The sequence below is a fragment of the Garra rufa genome, chromosome 24 (assembly GCF_049309525.1).
Source record: "Garra rufa chromosome 24, GarRuf1.0, whole genome shotgun sequence".
Lineage (NCBI taxonomy): Eukaryota > Metazoa > Chordata > Actinopteri > Cypriniformes > Cyprinidae > Garra > Garra rufa.
In genome coordinates, this window is record NC_133384.1 from 2722578 (window position 1) to 2735094 (window position 12517).

Here is a 12517-nt window from a genome sequence, read left to right on the forward strand (position 1 = left end):
TATGCTAACTGGTAGGGGTGCAATGATAAATCGATTTGTGGATCGATTCTGTGATTTACGTGAATGCATTGTGAATCAATTTTGAGCTTAGTTTTAACAGCAGATGACACTGCATGCTTTAGAAAGAGCCATACTCTGTTTGCTTTCAATTCCTTACACACACCACCTGAACCTAAAATAATCATTCATTAAGATCAAAAAGGTTGAAGTGAATTACAAGAGTGTTCACAGTGGGCTCTGTTTTCATTAATCTTGTGTCATTAAAGCATAAAACCAAGTTGCAAGTACATTTAACCAAGGCTGTACCCACCATTGAGTTCCCTGAGGTCTGGACCTCTGTATTTTTTCAATAACAAAAGTTGTAAAACAATTACCTTATATTAATTCTGCTTTGGTACTGCAAGGAATAAAATCCAAGATAACAGATCTTCCCATCACATCTGAGATGCCTCAGTGCCAGCAGTCTAACAGAGCTCATCAATGTCAAAGTGCTTGTGATGGCCAATCAAATCAAAGTAGGCAGGGTTTATGTTCACAGACATTGAGTGCAAAAATTACAGAACGACGTCAGTGTTCCCAGATTGGGCGGGTTTCTGCCCAATGTGGCTTCTTTTGATCAGCTTGGACAGAAGTCTAGTCATGATCTTTACTTAATATCCTAATTTTTGGCATAAAAGAAAAATCTAGTCTAGTCATTCGCGTCTTGATTCCCTGCCTGGTTTATCTTTTCTTGTCTTTTTCACTGCCTGCCCTGTAACTCTTGTCTGTTTATTGAATTACCCTTTTGCCTAGCCCCCTGGATTACTCTTGTGTCTTGCCCTCAGTATACCTGTTTACCTGTGTTGACCCTGCCTGTTTTGACCATGTTTACGAATAAAGCTTTGCATATGGATCCACCCGCTTTCGCTCTCATCTCTCCGTAACAGTGAGCATTGAAGTGTGCAGTTAAAAACTAACCTAAAGCTCAGTCTGCTGTTAAAAGCGAAGCTCAGAATACTGTTGCACCCTTACTATTAGGACACAGACAAAAGAAAAAAAAGTGGACAACCCTTAAATTGAATTGTGTTCCTCATATAAGGATTTTATTTGACTTCAAAAGACTATATGTGACCCTGGACCACAAAATCAGTCTTAAGTCGCACTATAGCCAAAAATACATTGTATGGGTCAAAATTATCGATTTTTCTTTTATGCCAAAAATCATTAGGATATTAAGTAAAGATTATGTTCTTTGAAGGTGTTTTGTAAATTTCCTACCATAAATATATCAAAACTTAATTTCTGATTAGTAATATATAATGCTATGAACTTCATTTGGACAACTTTAAAGGTGATTGTTCTCAATATTTAGATTTTTTGCACCGCCAGATTCCAGGTTTTCAAAAAGTTGTATCTCAGCCAAATATTGTTTTATCCCGACAAACCATACATCAATAGAAAGTTTATTTATTCAGCTGTACTCTTAGGACTGGTTTTGTGGTCCAGGGTCACATGGTTGTATGGATAACTACTTTTATTCATGTAGGATTAAAAGTAAGAGTACAAATTAATCATTCATGACGGTTTATATGTTAATGGACAAAAAATCGCCTTTAATGGTTTGTCCACTGTAGTGGACACCATGCATCAAAGTGTTAATTGATACTGTGCAAGCCATTGAGGTTGGCACTGAAGTCTAGTAATTAAGCTAGGGAATACTTTCATCCTGTCTGCCTTTGTCAGCCAGTTCATCTGTAATACTCTGCAAAATGTGTATTTAAAGACCTGCCAACCAAGGTCATCTATCATTTTCTGAATAGTTATTTGTCAGTATTACCAATAAGGCTGTGTATACACTGCCCAGGCCCCACCGCAGCATAATAACATCTATTATGTGGCTAGCAGCGTGGCTGTATCCTTCAGCAAGTGCATGCTGCTGGCAACTGTGACCAAAGCGAATGCCATTAGCTTGGAGGTGATTGATTTGCCGAGAAGAGATCTTTCATTTCACCCATCACGGGGCTGATGAAAAATAAGAGTTGATTTGAAGGACAAGTAGTAGAGCAGAACTCGGATGGCAAAACTGTTGAATTTTGGCACAGGGAATGCAAGCTCATGGGGGGTTGATCAGCCGGCTCAGCTTCACACGCTGCATGCCACTCATCTCAAATGACAAAATTATGTGTCCTTTTCCTCTCGAGCAACATTTGAATAACATATGTTAAGAGGGACAGTGTGTTGACATTGAACTCCCTGCTATTGAACTCAAAATACGTGTCGAGTACCAGCCTCTTCTTAATGCTGATGGACGGACCGTTGAGTTTGTGTTGCTCAGCATGCGGTTGGGCACATACGGCTTCTCTCTTGTCTTTCGCTGGCGGGGGATAATGATAAAGCCCCTTATGCGTATTCATTAAGAGACAGTGCCGAATGGCACTACTGTTTCCCTGCACGTTCCTGAACCCAGAGCGCCACGCTTGAAGGACATGAGCAAATCCACGCTGTGAGTTTTGGTTTTGGAATCACGTGACCTCTGATGATCAGATGCCTTTGGGGATTCCAGAATAATTTGCCTGGTGAAAAGAACACACTTTGCCTTGCCCTTAATTAACAGAGAAGGCAACACATGTTCAAAAAGCAGAACAGCAGAGACCTTGAGGAGAAATGAAAAGAGAATTAATTAACATTTAGAATGGCGCACCAACTGAATTGTTCCGAATTGAACAATATTAGTTAGACCTAAAACGTTTGCCTGGTCAGTTCTTATCCCTGAAAATGAATTATAATAGTACTCTCAGGAATTGAAAATGAAACAAGGTATTTGAAGACGTGTCTTGACTAAGTCAGAATCACCAGATAAGCAAAGGATTTTAGTATACAGGATTCTTTAGACACATTATTAGATTCTTGATTTTGTTAAATTGTATTGTTTCTGAATTTATGGTTCCCCCATTTTATGACCAACTTGAATAACTTTTCCATTAACTTTTTTAGTCATTTGAGATTACTAGATAAAAATATTAAAATTGAATTTTTATTCAGACTTGTTGAATCATTCAGACTGATTTGTGAACCAGTTTGACTGATTGATAATACAAGTCTAAATATCAGTCATAACACTGTAGAACAGTTTAATTTAGCACAAACATTATAACTACATCGGACTTTAAAGATTATAGGCTACATATGAGGTAAAGAGGACTGTTTAGGACAAACCGATTCACAAATGAATCAGACTAAACACCCCTAAAGAGAGCTGACAGTGTGGTTGTTTACCTCTTTTTGCTTGTTAGTAAGGTAAAACTCTTTTGACATTGAAAACAGTGATTGGTGCACTATACCGCTAACCATTGAAAACATAACTTGCTACTGTAAAAACTACACTGTCATGAAAAGAGCTGAGGTAGGCCTACTTTCAAAGCTACTTACTAGTGTTTGGAGTGTCAGTTTTGGCGTACTATATGCTGGATGATAAGGACACACTGAATCCTATTGGTTTAATTCCCTTGACATATCTGTAAAATTGTTTATCTACAGATCATAAGACTATGTTGTTATGAAGTGGAAAAAATAATCAAAAAGTGAGACAAAATGGCACAGTTTGAACGGATTATCCACAAGAATCAGTTAAGGTTCAATAATGGCTATTGCGACTGTGGAAGACTGTAAGGTGATCCTTACAGGTGCGAAATTAAAACACATCGCTTTATATTTGTAATATAAAGATTTAAAAAATATCTTATTCCCGGTTTCCGTGGCTACATTAATATACATTTTTATAATATAATGGCATACCATTATATACGAACAGGACAAAACAGAAAGAAAACTTACATACGCACACACTTACCACCTTTCTCCGTTTGCTAGCTTCAGGCAGAAGGTGAAAAGGCGGCAGTCACGCGCGTGTGTGCGCGCTTGGTGCACGGAGGCGGGAGTGAAAAGGCGGCAAGCGCGTGAAGGGGGATGAGAAAAGCTCGTGTGCACCGCACTCGTAGTCGACCGGTGTCGGTTTCCAGGCTGTGATCGGTGTTCTCTGTGTCCGCTTTTCCTTCACTTCTCTCTCTCTCTCTTTCTCTGTGTAATTTAGCAACAGTGGCGCGCCAATTCTCTGAAGAACGACTCTAAGATCAAATCTCACGTCTCACTGGGATTTTGCTGCATTTCTACCGTTTTCCCCTCAGCATCTTCTCTCCTCTGTGTAACCGTCAGCGGTCTCGGCACAAACTGAATGTCTCTTGCTGTCTGTGGTAATTTGTTATCATGACCACAGCAAAGGAGTCAAATATATCGACCAAAGCAGCTCAACAGCAAGATCAGGTACTGAAGTGATTTTTTTATTTTATTTTTGTACTGTGCAGAGAATATAGATACTTAATTTTTAAGAGGTAAATTGCTTTAGCTAAACGTGATTTGTTAAACTGAAAGGGACAATGCATTTATCTACTAAACTGTCTTAAATTATAAGCTTTGTGTAAGCACTAGAAATATTGACACGATTTTTGACCATTTAGTCATCAAGGAGATCGTGGCCATCTTTACTAGTGATGACTGACTGCACAGTTTAAAGTAGCTTAATGGTTTAAAGTTATCAGCTTCAGTCAGCTGGAAATTCACATTAGGTGTGTATAATAAATCTGATAATCTGTTTATTCTGATTTACACTTTACATTCAATTGGATACTAATCGCTATTATCTGCATAAAAGTCAAAAGTTTCTTAAAGTAATAAAAATGTTATATCCTAACATGATCATCCAGATACCGATAAAGTATTAATTAAAAGACCATTAATAATATTATATTGTCAAAATTATTATTTTTTTTTATTTTTTTTCTCTTGCCAGAATAAGTGATTAATTAGTGTTATTATATATTTCCCCCTGTGTTCCTCAATCCTCTGTGTTTTTTGTCATTAAGATTCTTATTCTGCACACAATAGTTGTGAAATGATATTGCTCTTTTCCCAGTGTGAACTCCTTAAATCCCATTACTTCCCTCTCTTTTCAAAAGATTAGCTTGACTACCCCAACAGTGAATGTCTGTGCTTGATTTCAAGAGAGAAAGAGTGGAAGCAGGTACAGAAACAGCCACAGGCAATACTGACAGGAACAAAGTGCAGTGCAGGAAAAGCAGTGTGAAAGGTGGGAGCCCCGCTAGAGACAGCAGAGAGAGGGCAGGTGAACACGTCAAGGGCAGGCAAACTTTGACAACAGGAACGGTAGATCTTCTGTACTTCCTCTGTTTCCCAAAGGCAAAAATCACCCAAGAGGAAAGTTGAGATTTCCATCAAAAGTCATACTGTATATGTATACGGCTTAATACACATAAAATTAAGCCCGTCAAATATACTATTTTTGTGGAAATTAGAAAAGAATGCAATAAAAACAACAGCTTATAATCATGTCCCATAACCCGTAGGTAGATTTTTAATAATGGATTTTCCTGCCATTGGATCAGTTCAAGCTTGAAGTACAGCTTTCATGTTTTTGTGAGTCTCCAGTCAAATATTCTTGTGTTCAAAAACAGCTCGCTGGACTGCACCTCAAACTACTTTTTAGTTGCAGTGTCTTAAATCATTTTGCTAGATGCTGATAATAATAAAACACAATAGAACAACCAAAGGTGTTTATATGTATGAGGACCAGCAAGGGTGCAATACAAGAACATGTCCTTACTTGGACAGATAGACTTGAACTTGATTGTAAAATTAGATTTGTATATGTATCGGAGGCCTGTGATTAACTTATGTTTAATGATACAGAAGTAAACAAACAATATATCTTTGTTTCTATTCATGTTTTTCATCTATAATGAATTTAATTGATTGAGTTAGAATACAGTATTGATTGACTGCCATAATAATGCAGTGCAGAAACTTACTGTTTTGTCATATTTTTCAATTTGTAGTTGGGAGTCCGATTTTATAGAGAATAATAGTACTTTGAGGATGGAGGCAGAAAGCTGCTAATGTAGCTGTGTGAAAGGGAATGATGCAGCAGGAAAATCTTTAATCATTTATCAGTGATGCCTTTGAGCATGCTCACATGCAGACTTTAACATGCTGACACAGTCATATTTTTACTTGAACTGTTTCATATGTAAGATACAGAAGTAATTTGTCTGTCCGCAGTGAATGCGGAAATGTGGTGTCACAGAACACAGCCAATCAGAGGCGTAGCTTGCTGATGAACTACTATAGTACTTGCTTAAATGGTGAAAATAACTAGTTAGTCTCAAAACCGTAGTGAATTTTTTACTGAATGTTGATTCAGTAATGTTGGATTGTCATTAATATCATTACGCAGGTGGTGGAGTAATAACTTTGTCTAATTAATTGGCTTGAGAAAGAATTATTGTTGTAAATACATACTGTGTATGAGGACTACTATGTTCTCCAGTGTTTTTCTTTAAGTTTGATTAAACTGCAGGTTTACTCTTACTTTGTACTCCATGGTTCCCCTGTGGTGCTAGAGCTCATTCACATCTGTGCACCCTTCAAAAACGCCACTTTTGTTCTCTTGATATTTTACCTAGAATGCAATCTGTATATTTATAGAATACAAGATAAAGATTGTACTGAATGTTAGCTTGCTTATGATCTACTCAAGTTCATGTCAAGCAACTATGCTTCTAACCACAATTTTCCGATGCTGTTTGAGAATGTTTAATGGAACCATGGTCTTGAAAAACACAGAATCTGTGCTGTTAATGATAAAACTTGCAACCAAAGTTGGAAATGATGTTTTTTTGGAAATGCACCCAAAGCTGTTGTGGATGCACTGTAGCTGATAAAACTAAGAAAATACATTTTCATGATTTGAGATGATTTTTGAATGATTTTAAAAAGAGATTTCATAAAATGTAGTATTTTAAACTTACACAATCAGTCTCTTCTTGTCATGTTTAATGTTTCTGTAGATGAGGAGCACTGCTTTGGTCCAATGAATTGGACCAGGCTACCTGAGGCGATGCAGCAATGTAGAAACCAAGTACCTGGAAAATGTGTTGCTTGTCATGTTGTGGCTGGTTAGGACAAAACTCTAAACAAACATGTAAGAGATATCTTTTATCGCTTTTAGGAACATCAGAAAATGCGCACAGCCAGCAAGGCTACATCTCACACTACATTATTATTATTGTGAGGATTTAAAGAATAGTACACAGACCCAGAGGCTATAGTATACATATAAACACACATAATCATAAACACATAAATTTTGTCGCCCACATGCTTGTCTGTGGCCAAAAGATGGATCCAATTATCCAGTAATGTGTGGCAGATCGCACTGATGTATAGGCCGAGACGAGGTACGCTCTCCTGGCACTGCTGCGGAGCAAGGCAGTTTCAGCCTATAATAACACACACACACACACACACACACACTCCTGGGTGCATTTATCCAATAGCTCACACTCGCACACACACACACACACACACACACACACACACACACACACACACTGGTTTACATGTTTTATGGGGACATTCCATAGGCGTAATGGTTTTTATACTGTACAAACCGTATTTTCTATCGCCCTAACCCTACCCTACACATAAACCTAGCCCTCACAGGAGATTGTGCAAACTTTTACTTCCTCAAAAAAACTCATTGTGCATGATTTATAAGCCTGTTTCCTCATGGGGACCTGAGAAATGTCCCCACAAGGTCAAAATTTACTGGTATTCCTATCCTTGTGGGGACATTTGGTCCCCACAACAGGATGAATACCAGGTACACACACACACACACACACACACACACACACACACACACACACACACACACACACAGCCCCTGACCCACTCGAGTCATGTGTGTGAGTGACCATTTATTTCTCTAAATTCATAAACACGCGAAATCACCATCACTCACAAGACAAATGCCAGCTGCCAGTGGGCGGTGGTGCAAATGCTAGGACAAAATAAGATTATAATAGTGCGTCACTTTGAGGTGACAGGCAGATTTTTCTAAATCTCAACAAAATGTCTTTTATGAGTTTTTATGAGCATACAGCTGAGTGGTGCTGGTGTCCAATGAGTTTAAGTCTCTTTCATATCAATTGCAAAAACAAATGTAGGTGTACAAACCATTTTTGCTTTATTCCGTGGAGTGTGCAGGATTGTTTATAGTGTTGGATAATTTCATTTATAATGCAGCACAGTCTCTCAAGAAAGAACTTCACTAAATAAGATCCCGAAAATGAAAATTCTGTTCACTCTCATTCTATTCACTCTCAAACCTTTATGAGTTTCCTCTTATGGACAAGAAAATATGTAACCCTGAACCACAAAACCAGTCTTAAAGGGAAAGTTCACCCAAAAATGAAAATGTGATGTTTATCTTACCCCCAGGGCAATCAAGATGTAGGTGACTTTGTTTCTTCAGTAGAACACAAACAAAGATTTTTAACTCAAACTGTTACAGTCTGTAATGGCAGCATAATGGCAGCAAATTAAACCCTGCAGCTCTGGACGATACATTGAGGCAAGAAACTGAACAGTATTGATCCAGCACAATTTCCAACTGTCCTGAGCGCGTTCACAACAGCCGGCGCACAACGAAGAGCAAGCAACCATAACTTTAGTCGATCAGGCTCAAAAGTCAACACTCCCGGATGTGATTAGCAAATGTAATCTTTTAGTTTTTAATCAGTTGCAACAACCACGACACACAAGTAATTAGTAGTCGTCGTCGTCCCCAGAAATCTGTCTGTGTAAACAATGAGCGTTGTATACGCGTGACAGATCGCTTCCGTTCATGCATCTACTATGCCAGAGCATGTTGAACCATCACACGCCGGCTGTTGTGAATGCACTCAACAACAATATAATAAAAAAGCAATATAAATACTGTTCAGTTTCTTGCACAGACCGATTGATTGTGTGCTAAGACCTCAGTGTATCATCATGAGCCACAGGGTTTAATTTGGTTTTGTCTGTGTATGTTTTTACTTTGTACTCTCAAAGCCGTGGGTCCCACTGGCTGCCAAAAAATATTTGCTTGTGTTCTACTGAAGAAACAAAGTCACCAACATCTTGGATGCCCTGAGGGTAAGCAGATACATCAACTGTTGATTTTTGGGTGAACTATCCTTTTGAGTAGCATGGGCATATTTGTAGTAATAGCCAAAAATACATTGTACAGGTCAAAATATATATTTTTTGTTGTGTTCCATTAGGATATTTTGTAAATGTCCTACTGTAAATATGTTAAAGGGGTGCTATTATGCTTTTTCACTTTTTGAACTTTAGCCAGTGTGTGGTGTGTACGTTTGGGCATAAAAAACATCTACAAAGTTACAAATCTCAAAGCCCACTCCAAACGGAGATATTTCGTTTTTAAAAAATCACTTTTCAAGAACTACAGCGGAACGACTCGTTTGGACTACAGCGTTTGTTTTCCGGATGCAATGATGTCACAACGCGGTATCCCGCCTACTGAAATTCAAATCGTTGGCGGGTGGGGGATTCGCCTAACTTTACCCATGTAATATGGACATCGCTTTTGGGATGCTACAGCGAGCCGTAGGTCGGCTCGTTTAAACGCAGCTTTAACTAAAGGTTCGCGAACTGCTCCGGTAGCCGTGCTGAAGCAGCGCCATTCACGTGTGTTGTACAGAGGGTCCAAACACATGCAGATCCGCGGCTCATGTAAACACGAACTAGCACATGTCTACGCCGCGCCGTAGACATGTGCAGTATGTGGTAAGAGATTTATTTATCATACAGTGTAGATAGCTTCACTAGCCTTATGGTTTCAGGCATGCAAATAATTAAATACATTAGCACAATAATGATAATGTCACGTATCCACGATCTCGTATGCTGACGATAGGACCAACAATACCATATTATGTACTCACCCTTTATGCATCCTAGGTGTATATGACTTCCTTCTTTCAGACGAATGCAATCGGAGTTATATTAAATAAATTCTGGTAACTTACAGCATAGATTGAAAATAAGTCGATCCATAATAAAACAAAAATGCCTCACATGGCTCCAGTGCGGTCAGTAAAAGCCTCCTTTAGCGATCAGATGTGTTTGTGTAAAAAAAAAAAAAATAAATAAATATATATATATATATATATATATTAGGGATGGGAAGATTCCCCGATTCACTCGGTGCATCGGTTTAAAACGTTAACGATGCGATGCATCGGTTTAAAAAGTGCGCATCGGATACAAATTGGCATTTGTATCGCGATGCATCGTTTCTAACATATCTGCATCGGTAAATCCCGATTTATTTCTTTATAATTATTAGTAGACATACATACTTTTATTAGTAGACATACTTTTATTATTTAGAAAGTGGAAAATATTGTTAGATTGTTTTCTCCCCTCTGAACTGTTTCGCAAGCACGTCTCCCTTCACTGCTGCGTGAATGACGTAGCCTATCACAACACTACAGAGACCGGGGCGTGTCCAGAAAGTCACATAGAGCAGGGATTCTCAACCGGTGGCCCGCGAGATGGCTTAAAATTAACTTAAATTTTATCCTAAAATGGTCAAAGCACGGCCTCTTTCGTGTTCTGTGATTGATTGCTTTGGACTCGGCGCAGCAAGCCTCATCGCATACAGACTGAACGGCGGCTCAAAACGTTCAACCGCGGCACGCAAACATCATCAGAGACCTGCAAGGGACTGATTTTTTAGTCCCGCTCCTGCACGCTCCTGCAGAAATGTATGTTATTTTGTCCCACTCCCACCAGCAAAAGCCCACATAAAAGTAACCTATACCCCCGTGGAAAAACGGGTCTCTACTTCATCTCTTGACTGCATGAAACAAACCCTCGCACTAATGTAAAAGTAAAGACGATCAGAGTAATAGTAACAATGACACTCTTGCATATCGGAGTCTAGGCACGTCTTTGGCATCTCCCTGTTGTTCTGTTTGGCAGGTTCACTTACTTTAGAAAAAGTACTCTGTAGTTGTTTAGAATGTCTGAATAAAAGAATTCAGGAGCTTTAAATCTGTCTAATATATATATATATATATATATATATATATATATATATATATATACATAATCAAAAAGTCTTGGTTTTACTTGGTTAATAAATAATCAAACTCATTCACTGGCACCGCATCCTCTTTCACATCATCACATAAACTTGATCTAATTAGTTAGTGCTGAATTATCGCATCGTATCGTGATATGGGTGTGAATCGTATCGTATTGCATCGCAATATGTCACAAATGTATCGTTAATATATCGGATCGGATACTTTGTATCGAGATGCGTATCGGATCGGCATTATACCTTAGATGCCCAACCCTAATATATATATATATATATATATATATATAATCACTTTAATCTAGTTTTCTACTTTGGGAAGGGGCGCAACAGGGCGGAACGCGGTCGACGCTGTTTGCCAATCGCAACGCACTGGGACTTCTGACCAATCACAATACTTTTGACTTTTCGGAAGGCGGGACCCGGAACTAATTGAGCCGTTTGTGCCAGCCTGGGGAGAAAGCTATTGTAATAATGTAAATTATGTGAAAAATAATGCGTTTTTCGAACAACTAAGCATGTCAGCATGTTCAAGTACACCTCAAAAACAAATTAAAGACTTTGTAAAGGAGCATAATAGGACCCCTTTAAAATTAAATTTTTGATTAGTAATGTGCATTGCTAAGAACTTAATTTGGACAACTTAATTTGGGCAATTTACGTTTTTTGCACCCACAGATTCCTGATTTTCAAATAGTTGTATCTCAGCCAAATATTGTCCTATCCTAACAAACCGTACATTAATGGAAAGATTATTTATTTCAGATGATGTATAAATCTCCAAAAATTTCCAAAAAAAAAAGACCCTTGTGACTGGTTTTGTGGTCCAGTTTCATATATAGAAGATTTTTTGAAGAATGTGGGTAAACAGTTGGTCCTCAACTGAATTGAAGTCAGTGGGGAGCAAAAACTGTTTGTTTACCCAGATTCTTCCAAATCTCTTCTTTTGTGTTCAGCAGAAGAAAGAAATTCTTGGTTAGGAAGCCGCTTGGTTTGAAAGTGACTTTCATGTGAGCTGTTCTTCATATATGACTACCCTGTTTATAATGAACCTATTTGCCCACAGAATTACACTAAAGTGACCGCACCTTAACATACAGCACAGAATGTAGTAGGACAATGATAAGAATGTTTAGTACTTAATTAGTTAGTGGGTAATTAATAGGGATGTTCTGATTGATTGGCTGCTGATCGGAATCAGTATGTACTCAGTCTGTGCTCTCCAATCTTGACCAATCACATAAACCAATTACATCTTGAAGACACAAGCCCTTTAAGACATCCATATTACTTTCACGTCATCGCAATGTGATTATTATAGCAAACGGCATTAACGGCAGCAGCTGTTCAGTCTCATACATGCTTTCCCTACACACTCTTCTTAGCTCTCCCTCACAGTGTCTTTCTTTCTTCAGTCATAAAGAAATTATGTTGTTTGAGGAAAACATTTCAGGATTTCTCTCCATATAATGGATATGTACAGATCTGGCCATTTAAAATGCGCGCGGG

General features: G+C 38.3%; 1 protein-coding gene across 1 annotated transcript in view; it reads left to right on the top strand.

The window, feature by feature from the left end:
- Window positions 1-3848: 3848 nt before the first annotated feature.
- The window catches only part of LOC141300002 (A-type potassium channel modulatory protein DPP6-like), a 167449-nt gene continuing 158780 nt past the window's right edge, over window positions 3849-12517 (top strand). Inside the window, exon 1 of the mRNA XM_073830303.1 lies at window positions 3849-4299. Within this exon, the coding sequence (XP_073686404.1) occupies window positions 4243-4299 (57 nt within the window). The 5' untranslated portion in view covers window positions 3849-4242. The remainder of the gene's footprint in view (window positions 4300-12517) is intronic.